We start from the raw sequence: 19,339 nt of genomic DNA, 5'->3' as shown, positions 1-19,339 counted from the left end.
AGAATACACATGGTTCCTATAACAAATGGTGAGTTAATAGGGTTTCCACCAATCTAGGTTTTATCCAGACACTCTGTTTTTTGGTTTCGTGTCTGGGTTCCATGCAGGTTTGTCAGGTACCTGGCTATGAACTAGAAAGTCTGGCCAAGAAGGGGATCAGACTGTGCCTGGTTCCTGCAAGGCAGGGGGAAGATCAAATGTTCCAGGCTGAGTCTGAGTTTCCAGGACTGCCCTGGTGGAGGGTGGTTGGATTTCCATAGCTGAGTTCTCAGTCTGATCATCTGGCTAATTGGGGGTGTTTCTCTGGTGTGGAGCACCTGGGATTTTAAGCACTGTTATGAGACAGAACAAATTTTCCTGTCTGAGCTGAACAGGGGGCATTTCCTCCTGTATTCAAGTTACTAACACTCTGTAGCTGGCAAGCATGGTTTGATCTTCCTCTGTAGCTAAAGGCAATGAAGGGTGGTGGGAGCTAGGCACTTACTTGTGTGGATTATTTTGTTTATTATTTATGATCATTATTTGTATTTTGGAAGCCTTGTGTGTAACATTTTGAAGTTATGAATATTGGCTATGTATTTGTATCTTAAGGTGTTTGATTCTGAGTAACATCAGTGAAGCATTTGGTCAGCTTCTTGAGAAAGGACTATTCTGAGTAAATGCCCAATCAAGAAACACTTAATTGACAATGGGCCTTGGAAGACTCCAATCCGCATCTGAGCAATGTTCCTGGGAACATTCAAGGTAGCATGTGAGCAATGGCTGCTCTACCTGCAAACTGAGTCAGGCATGGATTTGTGACTTGCACATGTGACTCCAAACTCCATCTTGCTGCTGTGATTTTCCCCAGTAAGCACAACGGGATGTTCTTGCACATGGCAGAGGATATAAAAGGCCCTGGAAACCACTCCATCAGGTCTTCAAGCCTGCTTCTAACCTCTGGAGGGACTTTGCTACAAACTGAAGCTCTGAACAAAGGACTGAACAACCCATCCAAGCTGGGATGTTTGTACTCCAGAGACTTGATTGGTTTTAATCAGCAGTAATCCCATCAAGCCTGAAACAAGCCTGAAGTGAGATGCAATTGTTTGTATTTGTTTCCATTTAACCTATTTTAACTCTCATCTATATTTCTTTCTTTTTATGAATAAACCTTTAGATATTAGATTCTAAAGGATTGGCAACAGCATGATTTGTGGATGAAATCTGAGTTATATATTGACCTGGAGCAGAGGCTTGGTCCTTTTCTGATTGGGACAACTTTTTTTTCTTTTACTGGGGTATTGGTTTTCATAACAATTCATCCCCATAAGGAGTGGTGCTGGTGGTGATACTGGGAAAGTGGAGTGTCTGAGGGAATTGCGTGTTTGACTTCTGGTTACCCTGTGGGGTGAAACCGAAGTCCTCTCTATCTGGCTGGTTTGGTGCCTTAGTTTAGAAGGACCCCCAGCCTGGGGCTGTGACTGCCCTGCTCTAAGCAATTTCTCCTGAATCATTACTCTCAGTAGTGTCCCAACAGAGGCCACATTGTCACACCCTGTCCCAAGGAGCTTACTGAAGACATAGATCCTGGAAAGGGGGCAAGTGGGAAGATGGGGGAGTAACAGTGCTAAGAATGGATGGTTACGTAGGCTGCTGCGTGGGTGTGAGACAGCAGAAATGCACAGCCCTGCCCTGGCTGTGAGAAGTGTGTCCTGGGCCTTTAAAAGCAGAGCACATGTTTGGGGTATCAGGGTTCCCGCCACACTCTGAACTCTGGGGTACAGATGTGGGGACCTGCATGAAAGACCCCCTAAGCTTATATTCTACCAGGTTAGGTTAAAATCTTCCCCAAGGCACAAATTCCTTCCCTTGTCCTTGGACAGTATTGCTGCCACCACCAAGTGATTTAGACAAACATTCAGGAAAAGGACCACTTGGAGTTCCTATTCCCCCAAATCTCCCCGCAAGTCCCTTCACCCCCTTTCCTGGGGAGGCTTGAGAATAATGTACCAACCAATTGCCTTTAATAAAAGTACAGACCAGACCCTTTTTCAATAGGCACTGGGAAACCTGCTTGGTCTCTCTCTTTGTCCCAAGAGGGAACAAAACAAAGAGCACAAAACAAAACCTCTTCCCTCCCCCCAGATTTCAAAGTATCTTCTCTCCCCATTGGTCCTTCTGGTTAATTGAACTGATTAACTGCTTACAGATAAAGGAGGGATTTTATGCTACTCTTATCTGTATGTTTATGACAGGGGGCGAGCGAGAACCAGCCATTGAGTGTCAGCTGCACCAGACACACAGCTGGGAGCACGTGGCTCTCTGTTAGCTTTTGTTACTATGCTTTAGTTCTAATCACGCCTCCCTTCTTCGACTGCAGACTGAGCCTCCGTTGTATAAATTCTCAAGAGAACCCCAGATACCAGGGAGGAGACCAGAGGAGAGGGCAGAGGTAACAGGGCTGTGGTGAACAGCAGGTTGTGTGACCAGTTCCCATAATGGCTGCATGGAGATCTGGAAAGGCTCCAGAGAGGGAACTGATCCTTCTGGGACTCTACCAGGGAGGAGTCTAGTGCTGGAAGTGCAGTTTCCCATCACCACTAATTGTTTGTGTCCCTCCAAGGATTCGGACCATTTTAGTGCATCCCTCTAGACTCCTGCTGCCTCTTAGGTAAGACAGCAGTATCTCATTGTCAACAGTGTCAAATAGTATAAAGAAGTCCAGGAGAATGAACATGGATGTCTGACCTCCATCCATTGACAGGAAGAAATTGTCCATCGGTGCCTCTAAAACAGGCACAGTGAATAGCATTTGCTAGGAAGGAGAAATTATAAAATATTGAAAATGGATAAGGGAAGCAAAAGACACCAGAGTCAAATCCATGGCTGGCAGAGTTTAGGAAATAAGGAGAATATTTTTTAAATATACTAGAAACAAAGGAAATCCTAAGAGTGGTATAGGCCTTTACTAGATGGGGATGGTAACACTGTTCATAATGATGCAGAAAGGGCAAAAACGTTCAATAAACCTTTCTGTGCTGTATTTGGAAAGAAGCAGGATGATGCACTCAGATCACATGAACTTCTTTTCAGTCCACTGGTAAGTATGGAAGATGGTAAATAGCACCTACTAGTGCTATAAGGCCTTATAGCTTATAAGGCAGCAGTGAGCATAAGCAAAGGTAAATACACATAGGGGTGAAAAATTTAGCAGGGTAATTAGAGGATAATTATTGGGCCAAGACCAAGACTAGGACTGCCTACCTGGGTAGGGGGAGGGCTAATGCTTACAATAAAGGGGAAACTCAAAGATGCCTTGGGGTCACTCCTTGGGATGTGGGGGAGGTGAACGAGTGATACAGCTTTGCATTTGCTTTTGGATAATTCCCTGCTACAATAACTGGTAATCTCATAACCGAAGACTGCAGTCTCCATGAGTTAGTTTCTGTGTGTCAGCTTGACAAGCCCAACAATGGTGGGATCCCGGGTGAACCACCAACAGATCTCAGCAAGGAGACGTCCATGGGAAATCAGCCAACTAGGGGTTTTCTAGTGCTTCAGCAAGGTTCTTAAGCACCTAACTCCCACTTTGTGTCTCTAGGGGCCCGGCTGCGGGGCTGGATCGAGGTGGCTATTTCCATGTGGGATTGCCAGCTGTGAGCCCTCTCCTGGAGCGAGGTGCCTAGGAGAGGTCAGCACTTTCTCATGAGAGACTCGAGAGAGACGTGGAAGACCCAGATCCAAAATCTCTGCTCTAGCTGATTTGCCGCAGAGACATAAATAGAGGACTCCCACATCCCACGTGAGTGCCCTGAGGACCAGGCAAATGGCTACTCTGGTGGGGGGCTCAATCTCTCCAGCTGGAGCTCTTGTACAAAAAAACATTCAAAGGAGCATGGATTTGAATCTGATTCTCCCACTTTCCAGGTGAAGGTGTGCCATGAGGTTGATACAACTTTCTCCCTTTGGGGGGTGCAGGCAGGTGGCATTTCAGCCCCTAGGTTGCATCTGTAGGGCTGTCCCCAGGCTCAGAGCAGCATGGCCCTGTGGCCCTAGTCAGTGACCCAACCGTTGCCATCAGAGCAGTGTGGCCTAGTGGCCAGGGTCAATAACGGTCCCTGATATCAGGGCAGTGCAGCTTAGCAGCCAGAATTAATAGTGCTAGTGAGCTGGGCCATCACCCCAGAGGGGGTTGTGGGCAAGATAGGGGGAACTGGTCCCTCCCTCTCCATCAGGACCCAACCTAGGGCCCACCACGTGCTTGACCGGGAGCCCATTGAAACACACCAAGCCTATCTCCGGTTCTGCAGCCACTTCCCCACCAAGTTTCCCTGGGTCACTTCCTAACCAATTATCTCCAGTTTGCCATCTCTGGGTCTCTGTGGTCTCTCCCCTCCCTGTGGCATCTCGAGCCTGTGTGTAGGGCTCTGTCTCCTGCTGTCTGGCCTCTGTGTCATCGAATCAGCACCACACCTCCTTCCTCACTGGTGGTCACCAAGACTGAGCTGCTCGGTGGCCTTTTATAGCCTGTCTCCAGTTGGAGCATGTTCAGCAAAGCCGAGGGGGTGTGACCTCCGTGGCCAAGAGAGAAGTTTTATCAATCCCCTCTGCACTGGTGTGGGGTCGCTACACCCCATCACAAAGCACTAAACCACTGGGCTAGGGGACATTATGGGGGTGCACAAACGCGGATGCACATGCACACACACATATACATACACACAGACCCATGTGTACACACACACAACCACGTGACATGGATCCACATGCACAAAGATTCAAGAACACGTGTGCACACATGTATGCGGATGCATGTGCACAGACACAGATGGACCCACATAAGCACACACACACACACAAGCCCACATGCACACTCACAGACACACACATGCAGGTTCACACTCAAATGCGGCTGCATGTGCACACTCACAGATGCACATGCACACACCCATGCACAGGGTCCATGTGCACAAACACATATGGACCCATGTGCACAAACACACACATGGATGCACATGCACACACAAATTCCCAACCTGCAAAGGCCCATCCAGGAGGCGGGGTTGGAGAACCGCTAACGGATCGGGCCTGCTGGAGAGAGGCGGGGGAGACACCTCGCTGGAGAATCCCACCAGAATTGAGGCCTGAGCGAAGACTCTAAGCAGCTCGTTAGCTGGGGAGCTATGTCAGCCCCCAGGTTGCTTTGTGCAGGCCACTGGCGGAACCGTAGGCACCTGCAGGGTCAGGCAGCAGATAAGCCAGGGCTGAGAAACAAAGTGGCACCTAAGTTCAGTATTTACCTGAGTGCCTTTGTGGATCTAGTCCTGGCCACCTTTCTGGAAGATGCTTTAGTCAAACACAAGTTAAGGTTGTTCAAAGCCAGGGAGGGCTGGCTGGTGATGCTTGGAGGAAACGCCAAGTTCACGGATGTCCACCTCTCAAGAGTGGAGTTTCAAAAAACTCTTTTGTCCTGTCTTTGTACAAGCAGCAAAAGAGGTTTTTATCTGATCTTCCCATCTTCCAGTGGCTCTCATGTCCCAGCTACTTGCCCTGCTCGAACCCGGGCAATGCCCCTTCCTTAGGTGGCTAACGGCACCATCGTGGGAGGAGAACAGGGTGTGATGTTGTATGATTGAATATGACCATTTTTGTTATTGTTGCTGCCACTGTTATAGAACTGCAACAAACCTTGTACAAAGTATGTCCTGTCCGGTGTCAATGGGGAAGTTATGATTTGCTAGGTATGAATATCCTGTTTATGTGCATGTATCACCTCTGGGTCTGAAGTTATGGTTATTGTTGATGTGCTGGTACCAGAGGAGCAATGCCAGTTCATAGCCAGAACAATGATGCTGGGGGGGGTCACGACTCCCAGGTCTTATTCTCAGCTCTGCCACCGACTTATTGTGTGGCCTTGGGTAAATCACTTTACCTCTTTGGGGCTCAGTCCATCCATGACATGGGAATAATGCTGCCTAGCAGCCTAGATAAAGAGCTTCTAGATGTAGTGATCAAAAGCATCATGCAGAGCATACATTAGACTCAGCTTCCCTGTCCAGCCTCAGCCCCTGGGCAATGGGTGCCCTGTCATTCCAGATAAGGTGCCGTGTCCATGTGTGAATAGCCGGCTAATGGCAGGTGTGCTGTTCATCTCCCTCCCTGTCAGCTACCGACCTCACCCCAGCCTCCGCCCAGCATCCCGCTTTCCCACTGACGCAGGGGCTTATCCTTCGGCCTCTCTCAGCTGTTGTCCTCGTAGCTTCAAAGCAGATCTTTCCTTGCCCGGCCCCCGAGGCCTGGCTAAGGGCAAAGATCTCCCAGCACATCCCCATTGCTGGGACCCTGCCAGCTACAGGCCCTCAGGAGGGAAAAAAGGGAACTGAAATCAAACCAAATTATCCACAGAATGGTCTCTTCCCTCGGGAATTTGTAGTTGAGTAATAGGGGCAGGGTCGTGGTGGAGTAGGGAGAGAATAGGGGGAAAAGGAGGTTGTGCTATGTGGGAAGAGGACGGGCAAGGGGCAGGGTGTCAGGGGTCTTGTTACCAGCAATAAGAGAGGTGGAAGCCCTATGAGTTAATGTGTTCTACACAAACAAATTCCCTAGTTTGTCACCCTGACACCACACGATAAGGCCAGGAAAGGGTTTAATGTCTCTTTGAGTGTCCAGTCAGTGATTCAGGGAAGAGGGCCCAGGACCATGTCACCAGTCAGCTCTGCACGGAGCTCGGTCTGAGAGTCAGAGCACTAGGAGAAAACTTTAGGTCCCTTTATGAGTAAAGAGCCGGAGCAGCCTGTTCCGGATCTGTTTGGTCCTCACCCCATAGATAATAGGGTTTAGCATGGGGGGCACCAGAAGGTAAACGCTGGCAATGAGAACGTGGAAATGCAGGGCCATATTCTTTCCAAAGCGGTACATGAGGGCAGAGAAGAGACATGGGATGTAGAAGGCTAAGATGGCACAGAGATGGGAGCTGCAGGTCCCAGAAGTCTTGAGACGGGCATCCTTTGTGGGGAGGCTAAAGATGGCCTTGAGGATCTGGGTATAGGACACAGCAATAAATATCATATCCAGTCCGAATACACAGAATACCACAGAGAGGCTGTAGAAATTACTGACATAGATTTCTGCACAGGCCAGCTTAACCACAGCCATGTGCTCGCAGTATGAGTGGGGTATGATGTTGGTTCTGCAATATGGCCACCGCCTTGCCGCTAGAATAAAGGGGAGCACGAGCATGCCACCACGCAGCGCCACGGCCAGCCCGATCTTGGCCACCAGGGGGTTTGTCAGGATGGTGGAATGTCTCAGGGGATCACAGATGGCCACATAACGATCAAAAGCCATGGCCACGAAGATCCCAGACTCCATTACTACGAAGCAGTGAAGGAAGTACATCTGGGTGAGGCAGGCACTGAAATTGATCTCTCTGGAATTGAACCAGAAGATGCTCAGCATTTTAGGCAGGGTGGATGTGGACAGGACCAGATCAGTGATGGCCAGCATGCTGAGGAAATAGTACATGGGCTCATGGAGGCTCTGCTCCATCTTCACAATGAAGAGAATGCTGAAGTTCCCCAAGATGGCTATGGTGTACATGGTGCAGAAGGGGATGGAGATCCAGACATGGGCTGCCTCCAGGCCAGGAATGCCCAGCAGGATGAAGGTGGAGGGGTTGTTGAATTCAGTTGTGTTGGAAATTGACATGGAGTGGGGGAGAAATTGTCCAACTCTGAGGCAGAACGGTGTCTCCTGGATGTACCGTATGTTTCCCTCACTTCATTTATGCACCCAGAGCCTAAGATGATAGTCACAGTAGAAATTCCTGGATGGAGAGACAACGTTAGTACTGGAAGCTGTTCTCATGGTGAAGCAGATTTTTCGCTCTTCCCACATAGTAAAATGACATTGTCATTTATTCAGAGAAATTAATTATGAACAACTGACCCTCCTAATGCTGGTTCCCTGTTTTATGGTGCTCCATGTGTCAATAAATCTTACATGTCATGGTGTGGGAAACTTTAATAGGCACCAGCAGGAAACATAAGTGTGGATACTTGTTATCCCTCATTCTTGCTTAATTCAGTGAATGGCAGACTAGAGAACCCATGCTGTACTGAGTTTGCCATTCACCCACTTGCTCAAAATCTGAGAGAGAAAAGAAACAAAGCTTTGCTAAGAGTTGTGTCAGGGGAAACGTTTGACCTAGGACACATCTCAGGGAAAAAAGACCTGGGCTCCATGGAAACATCTCCGTTCACATGCTTAAGGAATAGGGTGGAGAAAACCCTGCTGTAGACATGCACTGAGTTTTGTTCACTCAGTCTCCAGAAAGGATACAGTAGGTAGAATGGGGGTTTCCAAGGCAGTCTATGAGAACGGGGGAAGCTGCCATAGATGGACAGAATGAAAAGTCTGGGACTATTTAGTTTAGAGAAGAGGCAAAGAAGGGGGCATGTGATAGAGGAGAGAAAAATAAAGAATGGACTGATTCCATTCCAATGGACAAACAGAGAACAGTTCGCTACCATTAACATCTATAGAAACAGTGCTTCAAAGGGGCTTCTTCTCCAAAGCTGAGGCAAAGTATCAGCAAAACTGATTGGGAGGAAAATATTTCCCACAGAAAACTGGGAATGAAAACTGGGAGTTCTTTAAGAAGAGTTTATTCAATTGTTTAAATGTCACAATTCCACAATCAAGAAAGTGGGCAACTTTGGCTAAAAACCCACTTCAGTTTCAAATGTATTTATTTATTAAAGGCGAAAAAATAATTTATTAGAAATGAGGGGAAAGAAAACTATATAGAAAGCAATACATATTGGAAGTTATGAAAATTGATAAGGAACCTTAAGGAAATCAGGGAAAAATCCGTTCTTGGCTTGGCTAAGGTTTACACAAAGGAGATTTTTAAGCATACTAAGAACAAATGAAATCCCAGAAAAGGAATAGGGCAATTATGTGTTCAATAAATAGTTTTGTTCTGCATTTGGAAAGAAGCAGTATGAGGTACTCATATCACATGAGATGATGAAATACTTTCCAGTCCATTAGCTGTTAAGGAGGATGTAAAACAGCATCTACTGTAGAACCTTAGAATTATGAACCACAGAATTATGAACGATCGATCAACCACACAAAGATTTGGAATGAGAAGAAAGCGATCAGGCTGTAGGAAGCCAAAACAAAAAGAAGGGAAATTCAGGACAATTCTGTGTTAAATGGAAACTATTACAAAATAAAGGGAAAAAAGATATGACAAGGTTATGATACAAGGGAAAAGATGGTAGAGGGTTAGTTAAAATATAATTTAGGAACAGAATTAATGCCAGTCAAGAGCATGGTTTATGGAAAACAGGTCTTGTCAAATGAACCCAATTTTATAGAGTACATGTTAAATAGACTAAAAACTGGCAAACTGACAGATCTAAGAAAGGAGTTGTCAATGGGCCATTGTCAGTAAGTAGGGCTGTTTCTAGTGAGGTTCAGCAGATATCCATTCTACACCCAATGCTATTCAATATTTTCATCAATGATCTGGAAATAAATGGAAAATAACTGCAGATAAAATTTGTAGAAAATCCAAAGATTGGCACAGTGGTCAAAAAGAAGCAGCCAGGGCAGGAATAACGATTGATCTATAATGTTTGGTTAGCTGGTAAATGCAAACAAAATGTTTTAATGCATTCAAACATCTTAGGACACTCTATTATTGAATGCAGGGTTCACTGTGGACAACCAACTCATCATGAACTCCCAGTGAAATGCTGTGGCCAACAGGGCTGATGTGATCTTGGATGCATAAACAGGGGAGAGGTGAGTTGCAGCAGGGGAAGGGTTTTACCTCTGCACATGGCCTTGATAAAACCAACTGCATTCAGTCCTGGGTTCCACATTTAAAAAATAGCAGATGGTGCAGAAAAAATCCACCAAAATGACTGAGGCTGGAGAAAATGACTGACACAGAGAGAAACTGAAAGAGCTTTATCTATTTATCTTATCAAAATGACGATCAAGTGGAAACTTTCATGGAGAGAAAATCGTGGGTACTAAAGTGCTCTTTATCTAGCAGAGAAAGGCAGAGCAAGACCCAATGGCTGGAAACTGAAGCCAGACAAATTCCAGATAGAAATAAAGGCCAGATGTTTAGCACTGAGGATGAATTACTGTTGGTACAAACTATGAAGGGAAATGGAGGATTCTCCAACTCCTCATTTCTGGAGATCCAGACTGGATGATTCTCTGAAAGATCTACTTTAGGGCTTGTCTACACTTAAAATATCACAGCTGCACTGCCTTACCACTACAGTATAGATACTACTTACACGGATGATGGGGGTCTCCCCTCAACGTAGGTAATCCACCTCTCTGATAGGTGGTAGCTAGGTTGATGGAAGAATTCTTCCTTCAACCTCATGCTGTCTACACTGGGGTTAGGTTGATATAGGAGAACTGTGTCCAGTTTTGGTGGACCAATGCATAGGAAGCTTGTATTAGCAGAAGCATAGCATGAAAGTATCTGCAGCTGATACTACCAGTCTACTCAGCACTGGCTAGGCCTTAGTTGCAGTACTGTGTCCAATTTTGGTCATTGCTGTATAGAAAGGATGTAGAGAAACTGGAAAGGATCCAGAGGTGAGAGAAAAAGATGGTCCAAAAATGGAATGCAAGCCTTGTATGGAAGCTGAGGGAAATGGAAATGTTGGAAAAGAGGAGATTAAGGAGGGGTATGAGAGAAGTCTTCAGATATTTGAAAGACTGCCCTAAAAATATGGAGAATATAGAACATAAGAATATAAGAACAGCCACAATGGGTCAGACAAAAGGCCCATCTAGCCCAGTATTGTTACAGTGGCCAGTGCCAGGTGCCCCAGAGGAAGTAAACAGAACAGAACGTAATCATCAAGTGATCCATCCCCTGTCACTCAGTCCGAGCTTCTGGCAAACAGAGGCTAGGGACACCATCTCTGCCCATCCTGTCTAATAGCCACTGATGGACCTATCCTCCATGAACTTATGGAGGTTGTTTTTTTAAACCCTGTTATGGTCTTGGCCTTCACAACATTCTCTGGCAAGAAGTTCCACAGGTTGACTGTGCATTGTGTGAAGAAATACTTCCTTTTATTTCTTTTAAATCTGCTCCTTATTAATTTCATTTGGTGACCCCTAGTTCTTCTGTTATGACACATAGTAAACAACACTTCCTTATCTACTTTCTCTACATCCGTTATGATTTTATAGACCTAAATCATACCTCCCCTCTCTTTTCCAAGCTGAAAAGTCCCAGTCTTATTAATGGGTTTCAGAGTAGCAGCCGTGTTAGTCTGTATTCGCAAAAAGAAAAGGAGTACTTGTGACACCTTAGAGACTAACAAATTTATTAGAGCATAAGCTTTCCTGAGCTACAGCTCACTTCATCGGATGCATTCAGTGGAAAATACAGTGGGGAGATTTATATACACAGAGAACATGAAACAATGGGTGTTACCCTACACACTGTAATGTGGTTGTATAGTAGAGCTTGGCTGTAGACAATGGATCGTGTGACGAAAGCTGGAGGCATGTAGGTAGGAATAGTGGTCAGTAGGTTTCTGGTATAGGGTGGTGTTTATATGACCAACGCTTATTAGCACCGTAGTGTCAAGGAAGTGAATCTCTTGTGTGGACTGGTCCAGGCTGAGGCTGACGGTGGGATAGAAATTGTTGAAATCATGGTGGAATTCCTCGAGCGCTTCTTTCACACCACACGATCCATTGTCTACAGTTGTAGCTCATGAAAGCTTATGCTCAAATAAATTTTTTAGTCTCTAAGGTGCCACAAGTACTCCTAGTCTTATTAATCTCTCCTCATAAGGAAGCCATTCCATACCCCTAATCATTTTTGTTGCTCTTTTCTGAACGTTTTCCAAATCCAATATAAACTTCTCCCCAGCCACAGCCTCAGAATTTGGCCATGTTTCATACATCTTCTCAAACCTTTCACCCTAAAGGATCCACTGTGACACAGAAATGCAGCCACCCTGGGGCTGGAGGCTAAGAGCCTGAGTAGGGGAGGGAGGAGTACAGCAAAGAGGGACATTTTGGTCCATGACACCAGAGCAAACTCATCACCTGAGGTGAGGGCACTGTGTTATTGAATGGCCGTGCAGAACAGAAAGGTACACAAACCTATTCTCTATCCCATCATGGCTACATTACACTGGGTTTGTTGAGCAAGTGAGCGCCTCAGCATGAGATGGGTACCTGTGAATCCTGAGATGAAGGTGTCTTCCCTGGGAATCCCCCTTCGGTAGCCATGTCCCAAATTTCTCTCACCCCAGCATCTGCAGCAGCATCCCACGCTGAGAGCCAACACAGGGGTGTGCACCATTTATAATATAGCTCTGTGCAATCCCAGGGGGGTTTGCCTGGCCTAAAGGGAAGAAATTGCATCTGAATGTAAACAGGCTGGAGACCAGCCTGCCTGCGCTTCTGTGCTATGTATCCAGCTTTTGGAGTAAACAGTAATTAAGGGACCTTCCCAAAGGGAGAAGAGAACTCTTGGGCTCTCCACTGAGTCAGAGAGGAATTGGCTGCTCTGTGCATTTGTGTATGTTTAACAATTATTGATAATTAGTAAGAAAACTAGGGATAGTACCTAGATCTCCCTAGGATCTGATTCCCTCTAAATACCTAGGATGTATTGGTAGATAGTAGCTAGGTAGATCTCCAGACAGATGACTGAGGGGAGACATGAGCAGTTTTAGGAGGCACACGGGGCTGTTGCTAAGGGATCACAGATCAGTAATTCTCATCAGTAACTATCATCATTCTGGGCAGCAACTTTTGCTGAAGGATCATCAAAACACCTAGCAAAGGACAGTTACAATGAACGTATTCACATTATACAGATACTGAGGTCCAGGGAGATGTGACTTGGCCAGTGTCACAGAGAGAATGACAGACACAACCCAGGAGTCCTGACTTCCCTGCTCTAACCACAGCCTTTCACTAAGTAACTGAGCACGTGACAAGCATGGAGATTCAAGGTCTAGCTGTCCCTGTTTATTGGGTCAGTGTGATGGACTTTTCGGGGGGTAACCTGGAACTAGGATCCAGCTGAGACCTCTGGCATAACAGTCTGGGTTCTGTCTCACACTGTGAGCCTGTGACAGGCTGCAATCCTCTCCAGGTCATGCACTTACACAACAGGGACATTGCCAGCTGAGTTATATGAATACTTTCACTAGCCACTCATGAACCAACAACAGAGAGGTTTCAGCCAGTTCCCTGCAGCTCCCCAGCCTAGGATCCCAGAACTGTATTGTCTTGCCCTGGTCAGAAGCATGGCCAGTGTAAATGTATTACCCAGTTTGCCCCACCCTCAATGTGGAGAAGACACGACGCCATCACCTGTTCCTGAGCATAAATCTCTTTTGTATTTCAAACATTCAAGTGTTGCAAAACATTGTAGTGTTACGCCCATGCGTGCTTGCAAAGTTCTGTGTACCTTTGAACACTTGGTAGATCAGCCTAGGTGTTGGAGGGTTTTTCCCTTCATCCTCTCCCCAGATTCTTGTCACACAGACAGAGAGCAACAGACAAGAAGACCAAAGTGCAGACAATACAATGTTTATTCGGGTTAGTTTCTGTCATAAATATAAAGGGAAGGGTAACCACCTTTCTGCTGGGAACAGCTGTCAGAGGCAAAGGTATCAGGTTACAGCGGAGTAAATTTGGAATTCAGAAGCAGCTTGTTTTTTTCTTTCTAACTCTCGGGTATAGCTAGGTTAAAAACAGAGAGGCTAGGACAACAGAAAGCAATGTCCGACAGAAACTGGAATTACCCAGATTTGAAGCTGAGGAAAGACAGAAGGAACATGAAAGAGAGTTAGAACTCAGACAGATGGAGATTGATACACAAGCGGCCAGAGAAAAAATCTGCTAGGGAGTCAGAAACGGCAATAGAAAAAGCTGCTAGGGAGGCAGAAATGACCAGAGAAGAGGCTGCCCATGAGAGAGCTATGGAAGCCCAGAAGCATGCTCCGGAGGAGAGGGAAAGAGAGAGGAAGCATGATCTGGCTTCTATGGAGTTGAAGAGACAAAACCCTTCAGCTGTTGAGTCCACTTCCCCAACAATCCCCAAATGGGAGCAACTATGTCCACAGTATGATGAATCCAGTGATATTGCTGAATATTTTATCACCTTTGAGAGACTGCACAATCCATCAAATTCCTGATGCACAAAAGATGACCACACTGGTAGCAAAATTGACTAGAAGATCTCTGGACATATTCAACAAGATGCCTATTGATGAGGCTTCTGACTATGATAAATTCAAAGATTTGGTTTTAAAACAATTTCAAGTTACACCTGAAACTTACAGAGTAAAATTTTGAACCCTTAAGAGAGGGCCTGGACTAAGTAATATGGCTTATGTAAACCCAATAAAGGATCTGTTAGCTAAATGGGTAAAGGAAGGGGTGTCACTGGCTTTGAAGGAGTGTGTGATTTGATGGTTCAGGAACAATTCCTGAACATGTCTGATGATGATATGAAACAGTGTTCATGGGATAAGAAAATGGACTCAGCAGAAACTCTTGCTTCTTATGCTGATCAATACAAGCAGTCCCAGACCACCAGAGAGGTGGGCCAAACTGGAACAAAACATGTGAATGGAGGAGAGAGGAACAACCCTGGTCGCAGTTTGAGTGAATACCAGAAGAGACACCCTCAGACCACACCCTACTATGGGGGGCAGCCCAAGGCCCCAACTACACCCCAAGAAAAACCCCAGACTCCTTATGGTCCCACCACACCATTCTCCAGCAACCCACCTCGCCCCAGACAGCTGGGCGATGTTTTAAATGTAACGAGCCGGGGCATGTAAAGGCAAACTGCCCCAAGAACCCCAACAGATTACAGTTATTTCCTCCAGGGTCACTCCATAGGTCCTCAGGCCCAGATGCCTCCCAGATACCCTCAGAGTAGAGGGAAACTGTGAGTGTGGGCGGGAAGAAGTTTACAGCCTGGAGGGACACCAGAACACAAGTGTCGGCTATACACCAATCCTTAGTGGACCCCAAATTCATCGACCCAGAGGTCCAAATGATGACTCAACCGTTCAAGTCCAACTCTTTTGACTTGCCTACAGCCAAGTTGCCTGTCCAGTACAAAGGATGGTCAGGAATGTGGACTTTTGCAATCTATGATTATTATCCCATCCCCATGCTGCTGAGGGAAGACTTGGACAATCATGTGAAACTAGCCAAGAGGGTGGGAATTGTCACCCACAGCCAGGCTAAGCAAGCTCTCACACCTAGCTCTGTTCCAGAGACTTCTACCAGGGCCCAGTCAGAGGTGATGGAACTGGACCCCATACCAATGTCTGCAACAGCAGTAGTGGATCCAGTCCCAGAGACGCAGACAGAGCCAGCCACAGAACCGGAACCAGCTGAACAACCAGAACCAGAACCATTGCCAACACTGAATCCAGTGTTTGCAACCCCAACACCAGAGGGCCCCACCGAACCTGCACTGGACGCAGCAGATAACCCTACACAAGAAGCTCAGCTGGAACCTGAATCCCAGCATAGTGCACCAGTGGAGAGCAGTTCACAGCCCATGAAAACAGCCCCATTGCCTGCATTGCTTCCAGAGGGACCAAGCCTAGGTCCACAATCCAATGAGGAACTGATATCTCCAGCATCAAGAGAACAGTTCAGACCAAACAGGAAGCAGATGAAAGACTCCAGAGAACTTGGAGTGCATCACGGAGCAACCACCTCTCAGCTCTTCTAATCAATTCAGGTTTGCTGTAGAAAGAGGACTTTTATACAAGGAAACTCTTTCTGGTGGACACCAGGAAGACTGGCATCTTCAGAGACAGTTGGTAGTTCCAACTAAATACCGTGTAAAGCTCTTAAATTTAGCCCACGATTATCCTAGTGGCTTTGCTGGGGTGAACAGAACCAAAGACCATTTGGGAAAGTCATTCCACTGGGAGGGAACGGGCCAGAATATTTCTACCTATGTCTGGTCTTGTGAGGTATGCCAAACAGTGGGGAAACCCCAAGACCAGGTCAAAGCCCCTCTCCAGACACTCCCCATCATTGAGGTTCCCTTTCAGTGAGTAGCTGTGGATATTCTGGGTCCTTTTCCAAAAAAAGACACCCAGAGGAAAGCAGCACGTACTGACTTTTATGGATTTTGCCACCTGGTGGCCAGAAGCAGGAGCTCTAAGCAACACCAGGGCTACAAGTGTGTGCCAGGCATTAACAGACATTTTTGCCAGGGTAGGTTGGCCCTCCGACATCCTCACAGATTCGGGAACTAATTTCCTGTCAGGGACCATAAAAAGCCTCTGGGAAGGTCATGGGGTGAGCCACTTGGTTGCCACCCCTTACCACCATCAAACAAATGGCCTGGTGGAGAAGTTTAATACAACTTTGGGGGCCATGATACATAAATTCGTAAATGAGCACTCCAATGATTGAGACCTAGTGTTGCAGCAGTTACTCTTTGCCTAAAGCGCTGAACCACATCCCAGTTTAGGGTTTTCACCATTTGAACTTGTGTATGGCAGTGAGTGAGGTTAAGGGGCCATTACAGTTGGTGAAGCAGCAATGGGAGGGGTTTACACCTTCTCCAGGAACTAACATTCTGGACTTTGTAGTCAACCTTCAAAATGCCCTCCGAACCTCTTTAGCCCTTGCTGAAGAAAACCTAAAAGATGCTCAAAAAGAGCAAAAAGCCTGGTAAGGGACAAGGTCATGGTCTTAAAGGTGCTCCAGGCCCATAAAATGGAAGCATCGTGGGAAGGGCCATTCACGGTCCAGGAGCGCCTGGGAGCTGTTAATTATCTCATAGCATTCCCCATCTCAAACTGAAAGCCTAAGGTGTACCACATTAGTTCTCTAAAGCCCTTTTATTCCAGAGAATTAAAGACTTGTCAGTTTACAGCCCAGAGAGGAGATTATGCTGAATGGCCTGAAGGTATCTACTATGAAGGGAAAAGTGATGGTGGCGTGGAAGAGGTGAACCTCTCCATGACCCTTGGGCATATGCAGCAACAGCAGATCTGGGAGCTGTGCATTAGCTACACGCCGACATTCTCAGCCACCCCAGGAAGGACCAAACGGGCATACCACTCCATTGACACAGGTAATGCTCACCCAATTAGAGACCAACCTTACTGGGTGTCTCCTCAAACTGAAATTGCAAAAGAAAGGGAGATCTAGTATCTGCTACAGATGGGTGTAATCTGCCCCTCTGGCAGTGTATGAGCATCTCCAGTGGATCTAGTTCCCAAGCCAGATGGTGAGATATGTTTTTGCATAGACTACTGTAAGCTAAATGCTGTAATTCGCCCAGACAACTATCCAATGCCACACACAGATGAACTATTGGAGAAACTGGGATAGGCCTTTAATGCAGGAAGGACCGAATCAAGAGTTCCATCCTGTCATGTTTCTCAGCAAAAAACTGTCTGAGAGGGAAAGGCACTGGTCAGTCAGCCAAAAGGAATGATACGCCATTGTGTTCGCGCTGGAAAAGCTACACCCATACGTTTAGGGTTGGTGTTTCCAACTACAAACCAACCATGCTGCACTGAAGTGGCTTCACACCATCAAGTACAATAACAAAAAACTTATTTGATGAAGTTTAGCTCTCCAAGATTTTTATTTTGATATACAACACATTTCAGGAGCTTCTAACAAAGTAGCTGATGCACTCTCCCGTGAAAGTTTCCCAGAATCAACTGGTTAAAATCATCCTTGAAATGTGAGAAATATTGTTAGTTTTTAATATAGTCAGTAGTATATCTAAAGGTGTAGGTGTCTTATTAACTCTGTTTTCTGCTAGAGCTCCAGGAAGAAATCACAGCCAGTGTGGAACCGGTTGTTCAACACTATCTGTGATTTGGGGGGCGTGTCATAAATATAAAGGGAAGGGTAACCACCTTTCTGTATACAGTGCTATAAAATCCCTCCTGGCCAGAGGCAAAGTCCTTTTACCTGTAAAGGGTTAAGAAGCTAAGGTAACCCCTCTGGCACCTGACCCAAAATAGCCAATGAGGGGACAAGATTCTTTCAAATCTGGATGGGGGGAAGAAAAGGTTTTGTCTGTCTGTGTGATACCTTTGCCGGGAACAGATCAAGGATGCAAACTCTCCAATCCTGTAGAGTTAGTAAGTAATCTAGCTAGAAAATGCATTAGGTTTTCTTTGTTTTTTGGCTTGTAAATTCGCTGTGCTGGAAGAAATGTGTATTCCTGTATTTGTGTCTCTTTGTAACTTAAGGTTTTGCCTAGAGGGATTCTCTATGTTTTGAATCTGACTGCCTGTAAGATTATCTTCCATTCTGATCTTACAGAGTTGTTCTGTTATCTTCTATTGTTCTTCTAATAAAATTCTGATTTTAATTTTGTGCTCATCTTGTTTATTCTTAAGCCTCCCCAGGAAAGGGGGTGTAAGGGCTTGGGGGATATTTTGGGGGAAGACATCTCCAAGTGGTCTCTTTCCCTGTTCCTTATCTAAATCACTTGGTGGTGGCAGCATACTGTTCAAGGACAAGGTACAATTTGTGCCTTGCAAAAGCTTTTAACTAAGCTGGTAAAAATAAACTTAGGGTGTCTTTGATGCGTCTCCCCACATCTGTACCCTAGAGTTCAGAGTGGGAAGGGAACCCTGACAGTTTCCAAGCAAGCATATTCTGAAGCACTTCACACCAATTTGGCTTATCTTTATGCATTGATAGAATCTGTTCCTCAGTATTTCGTTCGCAGGTCTGACTCCACAGAGCCTTTCTTATGTGTCCCCATTTCCCATTCGCACTTCCCATTTCTAATTCCCTATTTCCTCCTCCTTATCCAGTTCAAATATACCTGCAGTGCATCCCCTAGCCTCACCCCCTACAAATTATGGTCATGTTCTGTTCTGGAGGGTCCTCAGTTGGGGTTTTTGTCCTACCTCTTTTGTACTCCATGGGAGGATAAGGAGTGAGGTTGTACTCCGGTCAGGGGCAGGCATTTCTCTGGTCTTTTAGTATTTTACCTCCACCCTGTAAACCCTCTTTGCCCCTCCCTTTGCTTGACCTTGCTTTAAGATAAGGAGTTGAGACAGTCACCAAGTGTGTGCTCATATATTACACTCCCACCATAACACGTTTAGCTCCATCCCTTATCTGTCTCATTGTACTATAAGCCCCATCTTGTTATGGGAAATGTAACACACAGCATCTTTGTCCTTGTTCTTCACATATATGCTTGGACAGTTTGATTTGTTCAATATCTTTCAACTCCTCCCTGACTCTTAACATGCGTTTAGTTACTGGTTTTCCTTTCCCCTCAGTGTGCCCTTCAGTAGGGATCTCAGTC

General features: G+C 46.0%; 1 protein-coding gene across 2 annotated transcripts; it reads right to left on the bottom strand.

Moving 5' to 3' along the window:
* Positions 1–6,741: 6,741 nt before the first annotated feature.
* On the bottom strand, positions 6,742–12,256 carry LOC119851398 (olfactory receptor 52M1-like). 2 transcript variants are annotated; one of them, XM_043503967.1, is made up of 2 exons: positions 12,215–12,256; positions 6,742–7,659 (listed from the first exon to the last, which is right to left on the bottom strand). In XM_043503967.1, exon 2 carries the CDS (start codon positions 7,579–7,581, stop codon positions 6,742–6,744), a length of 840 nt encoding a protein of 279 aa, XP_043359902.1. In that variant the 5' UTR covers positions 7,582–7,659; positions 12,215–12,256. The 2 variants fall into 2 exon arrangements, with proteins under 2 accessions (XP_043359902.1, XP_038247097.2); XM_038391169.2 differs by lacking the exon at positions 12,215–12,256 and adding an exon at positions 9,477–9,536.
* Between the last annotated feature and the right edge of the window lie 7,083 nt (positions 12,257–19,339).

This window comes from Dermochelys coriacea, chromosome 1 (genome assembly GCF_009764565.3).
Source record: "Dermochelys coriacea isolate rDerCor1 chromosome 1, rDerCor1.pri.v4, whole genome shotgun sequence".
Lineage (NCBI taxonomy): Eukaryota > Metazoa > Chordata > Testudines > Dermochelyidae > Dermochelys > Dermochelys coriacea.
Note: the sequence above shows the minus strand (reverse complement) of the source record. Positions and strands in the feature narration are given on the sequence as shown.

What these genes read in the sequence shown, in the direction of transcription:
- LOC119851398 (XM_038391169.2), bottom strand. Translation starts at nt 9,512, where the DNA reads ATGAAAATATTGAATAGCATTGGGTGTAGAATGGAT. An exon ending in GCATTGGGTGTAGAATGGAT is followed by an intron (nt 7,660 to 9,476) that starts ATCTGCTGAACC and finishes ACTGAATTCAAC; the next exon opens with AACCCCTCCACCTTCATCCT.